We start from the raw sequence: 15,859 nt of genomic DNA, 5'->3' as shown, positions 1-15,859 counted from the left end.
AAAATCTTTGAACCATTTACTTTTTATGCTAAAATGTACACATGGAGCATAATATTATGAAAGTGGGAAACAGCTAGGTATAGTGAGATCCAGAATTTTAGCAAAAAGAGGAATCCATGGCCACCAACATTGATATGATCAGAACTTTGGTTAATCTCTCCCATATAAAGCTACTATCAGAAGTCTTAAAATAGGTTTGTATTGGGATGAACCGAAGTCAAAAAGATGGCCAGTAATTTCCCACTACAATTTTCATGCCTTCTGATATCTATTATGGACATCTAAGGAAAATGTGTGATCTCATGCTCTTTGAGAGGAAAATGGAGGAATGCTTTCAAGAAACTAACATTTAATATTAATTTTAAAACCAAGTTATTCTTTGGGAACTCACACATAATTCCCACAGTCTTGCTTAAAGTCCAAAAAGAATAAAACTGTCAAACTAGGCATATATCCAACTGACTGTGCCTGAAATTACTGTTCTTATATTAAGACAATGGTATTTACACATGGATTTCTGAACAATGTCTGTTGAATTTGCCAATTTTCTCTAGGTTAAAGCTAAATACCCACTTCTGCCTTTTCTTGTTTCCTCTAGCTGCTTCTATAAACATTACAATCTTAAGACTGAATAAAATTTTAAAATATCTGTCTCAGAGAAATGCTTCTATACACCCTTGATATGGCTAATTTTTGGCAAATCATCTGTATCAGTCATTTTCCAATTTAAGGAAAGAAAAAAATTAAATTAATCAAGTGAATTACGAGGCAATCTTTTTAAATACAATTTTAAATACAATTTTAATTTTATATCCATCCACTGCATAAATTATATTGTTTTTCGTTTGCAAAATAATTTTTAAAGGCTGAAATGTTAATTATTTTATGTTCATAGTTGTATATGTGTGAATTAAGCTTAACAGTAACTTCATACAAACTTTTATCATAAATTCATCTCTCCTGTATCTTTCCCATTGCTTTTTAAACATGATCAGGTCTCTTGCAATTAAAAAAAAAACAAAACACCCTCAGTCAATTATTCATCTCTCTCAGATTTTACTCTATCTTTATATTAAACTTTACAGCCAAAATCCAGTGTATATTCTCTATAATCTCTCATTAGGCATCCTGTCCGCAGCCATAGCTTCAGTTAAGTTTTATGTAAGTTTGTTGTTGTTTTCAGCCACAGGGGGTTGGCTAAATAGGTTGGTGTGGACCAAATGTCTTCATGGACCAGACATTTTGGACCAGACCAAATATCCTGCAAGATCATTTTCACACAGTCCCTCCTCTCTTCATCTAGTTACTTCCTACTCAGGGTTCAGATCTCAGTTCAGGGTTGTCTGCTTCCAAATTAGTTAACTTGTGAATCAGAGGGCCTTAGCCAGGTAGCTCAGTTGGTTAGAGCATTGCCCCGATATGCCAAGGTTGCAGATTCAGTCCCCAAGTTGGAACACTTATTAAGAATCAACCAGGCTTGGCCGGTATAGCCCCAAGAAGTCGCTGGTTCGATTCCTGGTCAGTGCATGGTCAGGGCACATGCACAAGTTGTTGGCTTGAACCCCCATAGGGTGTCTCTCTCTCTCTCTCCTCTCTCTCTCTCTCTCTCTCTCTCTCTCTCTCTCTCTCTCTCTCTCTCATCAAACAATAAATTTAAAAAACCTTAAGAATCAAAGTAACTCATCCCCTCTGTGCAGATGCTATCCTTCACCTGAATTCAGGTTTTCCTACTAAGCAGAACACAGGTTGTAGTCCAGCTCCCTGTCAGCCAGTGTTCAGAGAACATAACACACCTACATACAACCACCCTGGAGGAGCCGCCTATACTCTCATGCCACCATCTTGACATACCCTTCCTTCATAGTGAGTATCATGTCTGGGGTTTCTTAGTACTTGTATGAATATTCCTTTAATGCCTTTGTCTTTCCAGGTCGTAGCCTCTGTGAGGGCAGGAACAAATGTCTGATTTTACTCATTGTTTTGTCCCAAAGCCTGGCATAGCCTCAATAAATAGTTGGTGAATAAATGAATTAAGTTGCAACAGTATAACAAAGTACAAACTGAAATATTTCGCTGAGTTGAGAAACTATGAACATAGATATGAAATTAGCATAATAAAAAGTCAACGTTTGATGTTCCCCGGCTTCATCCGCTTTTAGTAACAACAAACAGGCACGTCTTCTCTGCTGACAGGACATACCTTGCCAGTAAAAACTCCCAGGTCCTCCTACTATAAGGTCTCCATTCTACAAAACAGAAACAGCAATAATTGGAAAAGAAAAACAGATTTTTTTAAGGGTGATAAATCACTGCTAATAAGCTTTGTTCTAATAATTTCTTGGACATAAAAAAACAATTTTTAAAAGAGGCCTCTATATCTGAGTCATACAGGTCATTTTATTTTCCATTTTTGCTTTCAATTATTTAGTGTGCTATATTATATACTTTTAATTTGACTTAACTAAATGAGTTGAATTCTCTCCCTTGAGAATATATAATTTCAGTTATTTGGCACTGCCTCAGGTAAGCAAATTATCTACATATTTATGTACAATTAGCAGACATGGTCTTTTGAGCCTTGGCAATAAAATGAAAATTCAGTTTCTATTTATCTCAAGGCCACAGTAATGCCTAATTTTTCCATGCACTTACAAACCCACCTTTCCCAAGAGAGAGAGCAAAAACCCCAAACTAGCAAATGCAAATTTTCTCTCTTATTTACAGCCCCACCTTCTATCCTCTGTACCCTTATCTTTCAGTGGGAAAGAAAAAAAGACAGAGATGTTGATGAAATTTATACTATTTTTAAAACCATGGAATATTTGTCTCCTATATTCTCACTAGACAACTCTTGTTTTTAATTTGGTGAGAGCATATGTGAATTTTAACACATGTTAAACTAGTCAATTACAGTGAAGAAATAAAACAATTTATAGATTCTTATTAACTTTTCAGAAGCACATTTCTCTATTGAGTTTTTGAGATTTCTTTTTCATTTAAAAATGATAACCTCAAGGGGTAGGAAGAAAGACTGTTATTTTTCATCATATATACTTTTGTACAATTTTAATAGGTTGTCATGTGCATAGATTACTTTAATAGAAATAAAAAGTAAACAATAAAAATTAAAGTTGTCAAAAGAAGCTAGATACAGACCTACAGTTTCTTTTGGTGGTGATGGTTACTGGTGAGGGGGGGGAGGGGGGGAATGGGAGGCAGAGGTAAAACAAAAATCAAACAGATAAGATAAATACTAGAAGCTATAAGACCAAAAAAATTCACCTTATAAAAATCCAGACTAAATCCTGCTTGGCAGTAACCCTGGCCTTCAGGATCAGCATTACCTAGAATAATCAAAATATGTTTTAATAATCAATTCAGGATATTCTGTTGTTTTCTCTATAGACTTCTAAATGCAAAATTGTCCATATGTGGTTTATATTTATTTCTAAATTCATTCCAAGTAATGTATTAAACATATTTCAATCTATTTTCCTGTCCCAAATACCATTGTGATTCTAGACTAATATCCACAGGAATAATGTACCTTGGAGTTATTATATTGGGTTTTAGAACTCATGTTTGTTTGAAGGAATAAAATCTCCATCTCTCAACTATTTTCCAAGTGGCAGTAATGTGTTTCTGGGTTGCCCACATGTTCTTAGTGAAGCCAGACATGTCATTCCTAAAGGCAGTATCCTATTGAGAAAGGGAGAGTTGAATGTGGTCACCTTGGTAGATGCTTTCTGCTGGGGTCACCAATCAGATTTCAATTTTGACCATCTCTAACAGGAAATTAACTTTAAAATATTCTATTGTCATTAGTAAAGTCAATTTGGAAATTGTATTTCTGGTTACAACGAATCTCACATGAGCACTGCAATGTTAGTGTTCACAAAGAGAAAACTCTCTAGTAATGGCTTATTTTGTACGCTATCCAATGTAATTTACTAACTGAATGTCCAATAGGATCTTTTTTTAAAATATATTTTATTAATTTTTTATAGAGAGAAAGGGAGAGGGATAGAGAGATAGAAACATCGATCAGCTGCCTCCTACACACTCCCTACTGGGTATGTGCCCGCAACCAAGGTACATGCCCTTGACCAGAATCGAACCTGGGACCCTGGAGTCCGCAGACCACCGCTCTATCCACTGAGCCAAACTGGTTAGGGCTCCAATAGGATCTTATAGAGTGGCCAACACATGGATTCCCTAGATATTGTTATAAAAAGTCTCTAGGACATTTGGATCAGGAATTTACTACTTGTCACTTATACTTTAAAAGAGTTCCCTACAACGTCTAAAGTGGTGAAATTAAAACCAAAATGTAGTTCAATAGGGATGATCTTAATCATTATACGGTTGGGTAGGAATATGTAAATAATATTACTCTCTCTTATCAAGGATATGCCTGAGTGGAAACTAAAATAAGCAGGCAGGAAAGGAAATGTACACCATCACAAGAAAAAGGCTGGGCATATGCATCTTCCAGAAGCTTTTAAAAATGGGTCTGGTCTTTCCAGCTCTTCTTAGAATGTTTTCGGTTTTGTTTTGGTTTTCTTTTGTCATTACTTAGCTAATTTTAGCATTGTCATCACCCATTCTTTCCAGATGCTGCTTTTATATTTTAAAATAGTTTTCTACCTCATACACTGTAGGTTTTTTTATAAGACCTGTTTTTAATTCAAATGTCAATTAATGCTTTGTGTATTTTTAAGCTAAGGTCTTTTTGCAGCTTTATTAAGGTGTACTCAATATACAAAAAAATTATACATTTTGATATATACAACTTGGTGAGTTTGGACATATGCATACATCCATGATACCATCAGCACAGCCAAGAAAATAACATATCCGTCACCTTCTAAAGAATTGTGTCCCTTGCTTTTTGTTGATATTTTTTTGTGTGTGTGATAAAAACAGTTGACATGAGTTTACCCTCTTAACAAATTTTTACATTTTCTTTCTTAAATATTTTTTTTATTTTTCAATTACAGTTGACATGCAATATTATATTAGTTTCAGGTGTACACGCCAGTGGTTAGACATTGTATAACTTGCTATGTGATCATCCCAATAAATCTCATACCTGTCTGACACCATACATAGTTCTTATAATATTGATTATATTCCCTATGCTGTACTTCACATCCCCATGAATATTCAGCAACAACAAATTAGTACTTCTTAATCCCTTCATCATTTTCATTCATCCCTCCCAAATCCTTCCTATCTGGCAACCATAAAAATATTTTCTGTATCTATGATCTGTTTCTGTACTGCTTGTTCCTTTATTTTGTTTTTTAGATTCAATTGTTGATAGTCATGTATTTATTGCCATTTTATTGTTCATAATTTTATTCTTTTTTCTTCTTCTTCTTAAAGACCTTCAACAGTTCATGTAATACTGTTTTGGTGGTGATGAACTCCTTTAGTTTTTCTTATCTGGGAAGCTCTTTATCTGACCTTTGATTCTAAATGATAACTTTGCTGGGTAGAGTAATCTTGGTGGTAGGTCCTTGCTTTTCATCACTTTGAATATTTCTTGCCAATCCCTTCTGGCCTGGAAAGTTTCTGTTGAGAAATCAGCTGACATTCTTACGGGAGCTTCCTTGTAGGTAACTAACTGCTTTTCTCTTGCTGCTTTTAAGATTCTCTCTTTGTCTTTAACCTTTTGCATCTTAATCATGATGTGTGTTTTTGTGGGCCTCTTTGGGTTCTTCTTGTTTGGGACTCTCTGTACATCCTGCACTTATATGTCTAATTCTTTCACCAAGTTAGGGAAACTTTCTGTCATTATTTCTTCAAATAGGTTTTCAATTCCTTGCTCTTTCTCTTTTCCTTTTGGTACCCCCATGAAGTGAATGTTTGTACACCTGAAGTTGTCCCAGAGGCTCTATATGCTATCCTCATTTTTTAAATTCTTTTTTCTTTTTGCTGGTCTGATTGGGTTGTTTTTTGTTTTTTTTTTTGCTTCTTTATATTCCAAATCACTTATTTGATTCTCAGCTTCATCTGCTCTACTCCTGATTCCCTGTAAATTATTCTTTATTTCAGTTAGTGTATCCTTCATTTCTCACTAGTTCTTTTTATGGTTTCCATGCCCATTTATATGCTGTTTAAGTTTTTACTAAGTATATCTACTCTTCCCCTAAGTTCACTGAGCATTCTTGTAACCAGTGTTTTGAACTCTGCATCTAGTAGATTGCTTGTCTCCATTTTGTTTAGTTCTTCTTCTGAATTGTTGTTCTATTATTTTATTTGGGCCATGTTTCTTTGTCTTCTCATTTTGGCAGTGTATTTATGTATTAGGTAGAGCTGCTACATCTTTTGGGCTTGGTAAGTGGCCTAACATATGAAGTGTCCTGTAGGATCCAGTGGCACATCCTCACCGTTCACCCAAGCTGGGCATTCAGGTATGTCCCTCCCCTCCTCTTTGTGGGCTATGTGCTTTCTCCTATTGTAATTGAGCCTTGATTGCTGATGGTATGTCAATGGGAGGGATTTACCACCAGGCCAGTCAGCTGCAAGGACTGACTGTGATCAACACAGAGGATCAGCTGTGCAGGGGCCCACCCTACAGGCAAGACTTACTTCATCAGGGCTCTGGTCCCACTGAGTCTACCTCTTGAATCTGTCACTTGTGGAGGTGGCTGGGTGCTGTTTCAACATGGTCTGAAGCTGTCCACTGGGTGTTCTGGCTCTAGAGCCTCCAGGGAGGTATAGGCCATGATCACCCACTGCCTCTGTTCTGCCCAGGGCCACCCAGCATGAACTACAAAGCCACCTGCAGATGGCTGCTACTTGTACTGGCCTTTGAGGTGCCTAAAAGGGTCCAAGCTGTGAACCAAGTCTGCCTCTAGTGCCAGGCTTGGGGCCACTTAGTGAGAGGTGTGGGGCATGCTAGAGCCAGATGCTGCTCATTTGAGAGATTTTAGAAAAGTCTAAAGCAGCGGTCGCCAACCTTTCAGACTTCACAGACCACCAGTGGTCCGTGGACCACCAATTGGCAACCACTGGTCTAAAGCATGAGCCAAGAAAGGCCATTCATATGGAAAAGCCACTGGAAACAGCCTTGGGTGGGCCCACAAGTTCTTGGAAGTGGGGAGGGGGGTCTCAGGGAATCACAGGTGAGGGCAATGATAGCCTAGTTGATAGAGACTCAGATATGGGGCCCACCTGCTGGCTCTATAGAGGAAGGGTTTAGAAAAGTAACAATGGCCTCTGCCAGCACTTCTGTCTAAGAGAAAGCTGCCCCTCCCCATATTTCGCTGGTGCCTTTCAAGCTGCTGTCCCAGCACTGGAGCTCAGAGGAAATGAGTCTGTGTGCAGGCCCATTAAGAGGAACTGCCTGGGGCTCTAGCAGCCCTCCATCTCAGCCACAATTCCTGCTGATTTTCACAGCTAGAAGTTATAAGGACTTCTCTTCCTGGCACTGGAACCCTGGCCTGGGAAGAGGAGCTGGGACCAGCTCACATCTCTGCCCTTCCTACTCAGCTAGATTCAGGCAGTTCTGAATGAGGTTGTTTTGTAGTTTAGTTTTAATTTTGATGTTGTTTTGGGAGGATGTGAGTACTGCATTTACCTACTCTGCCATCTTGACCCTACCCTCTTAACAGAATTTTTTAAGGTTTTGTATTGATTTTTAGAGAGAAGGGGGAGAGGGAGAGAGATAAATATCAATGTAAGAGTGATACATTGATCAGCTATCTCCCACCAGCCTTCCACCAGGGTTCAAGCCCATAACTCAAATATGTGCCCCGACTAGGAATCAAACTGGCAATCTCTTGGTACATGAGACAATGCCCAACCAACTAAGCCACAACGGCCAGAGCTCTTAACAAATTTTTAAGTGCATGTCACCTTACAATGTATTTTAACAAAATTTTTTCTTTTTTAAAAAAATATATATTTTTATTGATTTCAGAGAGGAAGGGAGAGGGAGAGATAGAAACATCAATGATGAGAGAGAATCATCAATCAGCTGCCTCCTGCATGCCCCCCATTGGGGACTGAGCCTGAAACCTAAGCACCTGCCCAGACCAAAAATCAACCCATGATCTCCTGGTTCATAGATCAATGCTCAACCACTGAGCTATACCAACTAGGCTGTTCTTTTTTTGTTCTTCTTTTTTTAAATCCTTACCTGAGGAAATACTTATTTATTTATTTATTTATTTATTATTTATTTATTTATTTTAGAGAAAGGGCAAGGGAGTGAGAGGGAGAGAGAGAAAGAAAGGGGGGGATAGGGGGAGAGAGAGAGAGAGAAACATTGATGTGAGAGAGAAATACTGGTCAGTTGCCTTCCTGTATGTGCAACTGGGAATTGAACCCACAACCTAGTTATGTGCCCTGACTAGGAATGGGACCCAAACTTTTTAGTCTATGGGATAACACTCCAACCAACTGAACCACACCAGCCAGGGTGACAAAATATGTTCTTTATAACTATATTTTGTGCTTTTTAGTAATGAATGCTATAAAGCTCCCTAAATGCTCATCTCTATAACATCAAATATCTATGTCTCATTTGAAATTCTGTGTATAAATACTTGAATGCATCCAGTAATATATGTGAATACATGGTATATACTTACATAAGCATATATATGCAATCTTGAGTATATTTCAGACATGTATTTTTTAATGCATAAACCTTTCTAAAAATCTTTTTTTAAATCAACTCTGATGTTTTTAACAGTGTAAATTATTCAAGAGAGAAAATACATGATCATGCTTTAAACAGGAAATTGAAAAAATAAGAGAAAATAGTAATTTTTCTTAAAATTTATTGAGAAAATAGCCAACTTCAAATGTTTAAGTGGTGATTATAATAGAATGTGGGTTCCTTCTTTTATAAAGTAAGTTTCTGTCTTAGAATTATAGTTCATGATGGCTGAAGGAATCTTTCTTCCTGGGACTTCAGAGCATCTGTAAACTTTACAGTTATGTTGCAGAGTGAACTCAGGTCAAGGGAATCATGCTGACTGTTCACTATTCTTTGCTGGCTTTCAAAGTAGAATGAAGGATGTGTGTAAACCATCTCCACCTGATTTATGAATGACTAAAGTAGGAGCTATCAGCCTTCCATTAATATGAATGAGCCCATTAGCACCCACATTGCTCACAGTAACAGTGGAGGGGGTTTGTGGTGTAGAATGAACATGAGAGCACTCTTTAAATTCTGTTTTGAAAATAATATTGCTGATATTCCTGTTCTGTGAGATTGACCATATGCTCATGAACAAGCTGGCTTTGTATTAATAAACTGTGAACTCCTGAGGACAGGAAGTCTGCTCCTTAGGTGGATTGGTGAAGAAATACTCATGGTTAGAGAGAGACTAGGAGGTTGTGAAACCATATGGATGTATATTAGAGTTGAAAGAATTCCCCACACATCTAGATGCCACATGCTGTATTTTAATCTGAGCTCTCCCATCATACAGGCAGTCTGATAAAAAGGCAGAATGGCCCTGGCTGTTGTGTCTCATTTGGTTGGAGTGTTGTCCTGTACACGGAAAGGTCAAGGTTTCAATACCCAGTCTGGACATATGCCTGGGTTGTAGTCCAGTCCCAGCTGGGGTGCCTACAATAGGCAATGGATCAATGTCTCTCTTTCTCACTCTCCCTCCCTCCCTTTCCTTCTCTCTAAAATCAATAAACATAAGGTGAGGGGGAAAAATGGCAGAACAAAAAGCAGTGACCAATTTTACAAATGATTAACCTACACATTAGATAGAAGAATATATCATCAAGGCAAGACACCTGTGAAGGATGGGCTCAGCATTTTAGCTAGGATAGTTTACTCTTATGGGAAAGTATTGTAGTTGGCAGTTAGACAGACATGAGCAGAGCATGGCCAGGTACCGGAGGTCACCAGGGCAGAAAGCCCCCGGTGCCTAGCACTGGACAATTGGAGACTTGGACCTTGATCCCAGGGTAACCTTTCCTTCCCTAGCATAACACTGGAGGCAGTTTAGGCCCCCTGACCTTTCCTCCTGAGACATAACATCTAGGCCTCAGTTGTATTTCCACACCAGACCCAGAAAATAAGTAAAACCAGACAAGCAAACAGGCTGACCTCAGGACCAGCTGCATTGAATAAGGACCCCTTGCCCTGAAAGGACACGCCTGGAAAACTGCCGAATATTCTATTGAATCCTCCCCCTGGGGCCTGCCCTAAAATCTCCACCCTTAGGACAAAGGACACAGGCGCTCTCATTCCTGGAAGCTCAACAGCGCCTTCCCCCTCCGCCTTTCTCTCTCCTTCCCCACAGGAGAGTCACCTTTACCTTCCTCACTCTGGAACCCCGAACTCCAAGGGCCCTTCTTTTGCCTCTGTAACTTGTTTCCTGAGCCATTTCTTCTACCACTCATTTCTTCCACCTCTGTGACTTTCTAAGTAAATGTTCTCTTACAGTTTGAGTCTTGGCTCTGAATTCTTTCCTAGCCAGAACTCAAGTACTGAAGTTGCTGAACCAAGTCTGGTCTGATCCCATCGGTTTAACAGCTGGTGCTGTCCCCGCGGCTGCTGACAGTATCTTTAGTAAATCATGAGAAGCATGATATGGAGAGGTGTAAAAATTAATGAAAGAAGTTCAGTATTGAATTTCAGCTCTACCATTAATTTTCTGGGTGGGTTAGGGATTTATCTTTCTACCTGACTTTTATAGCTAATAACAACAACTTCTTACTGAACACAGGAGCACAGTACCTTGGGTAGAACATGACACAAAGTACACTTCTTGCTGTAGCCTGTGCCTGGAAAGCTCCCCACTTCCCTACTCCCACAGGCATTTGCAAAGAGAGCCCTTCCCATGGTCCTGTTAAAAGTTCCTCTCTCCACGCAGGCCATGTCACTCCCCTCTCTTGACTTGTTATATTTTTCTTGGTAGCACTCTTCACTACCTGACATTATATTAGAAACTTATTTACTCTTTAAAAATTTTTATTGAGATAAAACTTGATATATAACATTGTACTAGTCCAAGGTGTACAACATAATTTGATATATGTATATGTTGTGAAATGATCACCACAATACGTTTAGTTTATAGCCATCACCACACATAGTATGGTTTTTCATTTTTCTTGTGATGAGAGCTTTTAAGGTATATTGTCTTAGCAACTTTCAAATATATGATGTAGTATTGTTAACTACAGTTACAAATTATGCTGTACATTGCATCCTTAGGATTTATCTTATAACTGGAAGTTTGAAACTTTTCACTACCTTTGCCCATTTAGCTCCCTCCACTACCACCACCATTGGCAACCACCAATCTGTTCTCTGTATCTATGAGTCTGGTTTTTATTTTTTAAGATTTTGCATATAAATGAGACCATACAGTATTGTCTTTCTCTGCCTGGCTTATTTCACTTAACATAATGGCTTCAAGGTCCATCCACATTGTCACAAATGACAGGATTTTCTTCTTTTTGTGGCTGAGTAATATTCCACTTAGTTTATTTCCATGTCTTGAATAATATAAATAATGCTGTAGTGAACATTGGGGTGCAGAGGTCTTTTCAATATTGTGATTTAATTTCCTTCAGATAAATACCCAGAAGTAGAATTGTGGAATCTGAACTTATTATTTGCATACTTTTTGTCTGTTGTCCCCTCGCGCCCCCCAATGTAAGTTTCTTAAAGACAGGGGTTTGTTCTCTCTCTTTTTTGTGCCTTATTCCCTAAACATAAAATAATTAGTGCTCAATGGTTTCTGTAAACATGTGTTGAATGATTACATAATTGATTCTCATTATCTATAAGAAACCCCTCTTTTAAAATCATTTAAAGTGAAATCCTAATTTATTTTTGTTAATCCTCACCCGAGGACACTTTTTTCCATTGTTTTTTTAGAGACAGTGAAGGGAGGGAGGGGGAGAGAGAGAGAGAGAGAGAGAAAGAAACATCAGTGTTAGAGAGATATATTGACTGGTTTTCTCCTGGACTCGCCTCTCACCCCAGAAAACAAACCCGGTACGTGCCATTGATTGGAACCTAACCCTCCACCCCTTCGTCTGCAGGCCAGCATCCATAACCACTGAGCCATGCCTGCCAGGGCAGAGAAATCCTAATTTCACTGATATTCATTCAGCTGACATTTGTCATGATATAAGAAAGTGGATAATTTATTTTAGTATTTTAAAACATGAAGTCATAATCTTCTTTGTGCCAAAACCCTCACCCAAAACCATCAAAGTTAGCTGTTCCACGCCCATTCATTTAGATCTCTAACTCTCAGCAGTCCCTTTATTAACCATCTTTTGTCACTGTCCATTCTTTATCTTCACTGATTTATCTTGTCTAAAGAAATCTTGAATTTTAAAAATAGTAACTGAAATAGGGAAATTTTACTTATAGTTTTGGGAATCAATTTAGGATTGAGTTTTAAAAAATCAATACCCTGAAATCATCCACTAGAATTATCTTTCTAATGCCATTTTCCTCAATGTGGTCTTGTGAATTACCAAGAAAAAGGGTAAAAATCCTTTGGTTGCTTCTTGATAAATTCCAATGACCTACAGGATACACAGAAAAATGGAAGAGTGCGCGAGGACTCTGAGTGTATTAAACAATCACTAATAATGTCCCAACATCCTTGGGTATGCCACCAAGATGAAGTGATTGAACAGCAGTGCCCCGAAGATGACACTCACGGACTCGCTTTACAGAATGCTTCCCTGGAAGATTCCTAGAACTACCAAATGAGATGAGGACCCTACGTGCAGAGTCTTTTTTTTTTTAAATATATTTTATAAAAAGGAAGGAAGAGGGATAGAGAGTTAGAAACATTGATGAGAGAGAAACATCAATCAGCTGCCTCCTGCACACCTCCTACTGGGGATGTGCCCACAACCAAGGTACGTGCCCTTGACTGGAATCAAACCTGGGACCTTTCAGTCCGCAGGCTCAAGCTCTATCCACTGAGCCAAACCGGTTTCGGCCAGAGAGTCTTTTTTTAAAAACAGGGATTAGATACCTAGAGGAGAAAGTTGTATCGTGCAGATAACCTGAGTACACAGCTGCCAAAGAACGCAACAGCCATTGAGAGCACAGGCTGGACAGACCACTGACTGCAGTGTGTCCCCAGGTCCAAGCATGAATGTTCACGGAAAAATACAAGGCCTGACAAAGCGAGAGGCACCAAGCATTTACTTAAGGTAAAAAGCAATAGCTCTTTGGGAATTACTGGTTCAGGCAAAAGCCCAGATATTATTCTGATTAGGAAACAAAGGCAAGGGATATTTATGAGAAAGGGAAGGGGAGCAATTACATAAATAGAAGGAAAGCATAAATGGCACAGCAAAGCTAACAGAGTGACGCTAATTCTAAGCAATGTTTTTAATTTTCAGTCCAGTAGCCATCAGTCAGGTAGTCATAATATCTGCTTTCTTGTTATCTTTGCAAATAGTTCTTTGGGACACAATGTTGCTTTAGGCCCAGTCCACAGGGTATTTTGCCGTTTTAACATTCCAAAGGGTTGAGGCATACACAGTTCCCCTGGGATGGCAGCTCCGGCTCCATTTTAAAGTGGCTCTGTTTACATTTATATATATATATTTATTATTATTATTGTTGTTGTTGTTGTTATTATTATTATTATTATTATTCACTAACACCATTCTTGTGGTTAACAAGTGAGCAGTCAGCATTCCTTAGATTGTTGTGTGAATTTTGAATACCAAGTGAGAGTTTAAGGCCTAAGATAAGGATCCAATCAATTCTACCGCAAAATATCTAAAACCCAGAAATTTTCTAAAACACAGAAGAGGATCAGCAGAATCCCATGTCTTGGCCCTCGTGTCACAGCAAGGCATCTTGTAAGACTATAGTGATCTTTGTCCCCGTCTCATTTTCTTTCCCGTCGGCATTTTGACATTACCTGCACTGTCTACCACAGAAAAGCTCTTGAGCTAAATTTCAGTTTCAAGGAATAAAAATAACTTACTATTCCGGCAAGGAGAGTACTCAGCATATGCACTGAAATTCTGAATTGCTACATAGCAAGTGCCAACTGGGTCCTTTTCTGGTGTGGATTTCAGAGTTCTCCAGTGATATAAGGGAGCACAAGCCTGTGAAACATCAAAGATAAGCAATATTTTTTTTATGTAGGTTCCCCGTACTATGATTTGATTTAACTTGTTGATTAATATGCCTAAATCTGTGACAAACTATGTTAATTATCAGGTGAATTAATTGGCCTCCAGCATGCTAATGAGAACTTCAGTAGTCACAGTTTATTAAACTTCCAAAACCAATTTGTTAACATTAATGCACCATGGAATTGGAGCAAATCAAACATATAGAAAGAAATGTGGTTTTCCCAGAGGATTTTAAGTTAAATAAGAATAACCTGGCAAAAGTAAATATTTCATTAAAGCAAAGAACTCACACTTCCTAAAAATTGGATCTACATAAAAGCAAATGGTTATTTAAACAGTGAATTAATCAGTGTGATGCCTTAAAATGAGAACAAGTTCTGTTCTTTGTCTGTTGCTTTAAATGAAACTACTCTCAGATCAAAGGATGCAGACAAGTTTGTAAACCTCTATTTTCTGGATTCCCCTAGTTTATCATTGAAGGTATATCTAACGACTTTCAAAAACAATGACTTTCTTTTGGATACACTAAGCTCTTATCACAGTGTTCTTGGCTTTATTTTTCATTTACTGGCTTTTATTCATTGCAAACCAACAATTAATTTAAACAACAGTAAGGAAAACATGATTCATGTGTGGAACATTCTGGTTGCTTCTTCAGAAGCTTCGGTTCTAACGAGCATGGTATTTGAAAGGATATCAAATGTGGAAGAGGATATATGAAATCCTCTTAAGATCCCTTGTCTTAGGGCCCTCTTAGTGAACTGACATGGTCTGTGGCTAATACATTTAACATAAGGTGCAAATGGTGAGGTTTGAGCAGTGCAAACATTCACCTATGTGATTCTATACTGTGCCAGCTGGCCTCACCTTCCCTGACACCATAGGGTATTTAAATATCTTGACAGTTCTTTCCAGTGCTTGCTTGCTGTCAGCTCTAAAATGTTATTCTTTTTATAGCTGCACAGTTTCACACTGATCCTATATAATAAAAGCTTAATATGCAAATTGACCAAACAGCAGAACAACCAGTCGCTGTGACATGCATTGACCACCAGGGGGCAGATGCTCAATGCAGGAGCTGCCCCCTGGTGGTCAGTGCTGCTCAGCCAGAAGCCGGGCTCACGGCTGGGGAGTGCAGTGGCAGTGGCGGGAGCCTCTCCTGCCTCTGTTGCAGGCGGACGGTAAGGAGCAAGGGGTCCCAGTACAAGAGCCTCAGACTACGAGATGGGATGTCTGACTGCTGGCTTAGGCCCAATCCCTGGGGGGAGCAGGCCTAAGCTGGCAGGTGGACATCACCTGATGGGTCCCGGACTGCGAGAGGGTGCAGGCTGGGCTGAGGGAACCCCCCCACAAGTGCACAATTTTTGTGCACTAGGCCTTTAGTGTTAAATAAACTGATGTGATATATTTGGACTTTGACCCAAACTTAATATGTACAACTTGATACCTGGAATCTTCAAAATGATACTTCTGTTTGCAAAAATTTGACATTCTAATAATTGTCATGTAGAGTAGAATTTAATTCTTGATTCTGCTAAGTTTCAGTGCTCAAATAAAAAAAAAAATGAACTTGAATATATTCTAATTATCCTATTTCCTATGCATTTTCCTTGAAAATGTAAGCATGCCCCATAATTAATCAATTTTATTATAAACATGGCATATGATTTTCTTTTCAATGATTCTGAAGGCTTCTGCAAATATTGAATAAAAGCACAACAATCATGTTACAGATATTTTTAAG

General features: G+C 38.5%; 1 protein-coding gene across 1 annotated transcript in view; it reads right to left on the bottom strand.

Annotated features, from left to right (window-relative positions):
* The window catches only part of ITGA8 (integrin subunit alpha 8), a 216,396-nt gene that overhangs the window by 160,492 nt on the left and 40,045 nt on the right, over positions 1-15,859 (bottom strand). The window contains exons 4-6 of the mRNA XM_080672065.1: positions 13,962-14,085; positions 3,283-3,344; positions 2,201-2,246 (exon numbers count right to left, since the gene is read on the bottom strand). Of these exons, the coding sequence (XP_080528191.1) occupies positions 2,201-2,246; positions 3,283-3,344; positions 13,962-14,085 (232 nt within the window). The remainder of the gene's footprint in view (positions 1-2,200; positions 2,247-3,282; positions 3,345-13,961; positions 14,086-15,859) is intronic.

The sequence above is a fragment of the Plecotus auritus genome (assembly GCF_963455305.1).
Source record: "Plecotus auritus genome assembly, chromosome: 1".
Lineage (NCBI taxonomy): Eukaryota > Metazoa > Chordata > Mammalia > Chiroptera > Vespertilionidae > Plecotus > Plecotus auritus.
The sequence above is the reverse complement of the archived record's forward strand: the minus strand, read 5'-3'. Positions and strand labels throughout refer to the sequence as shown.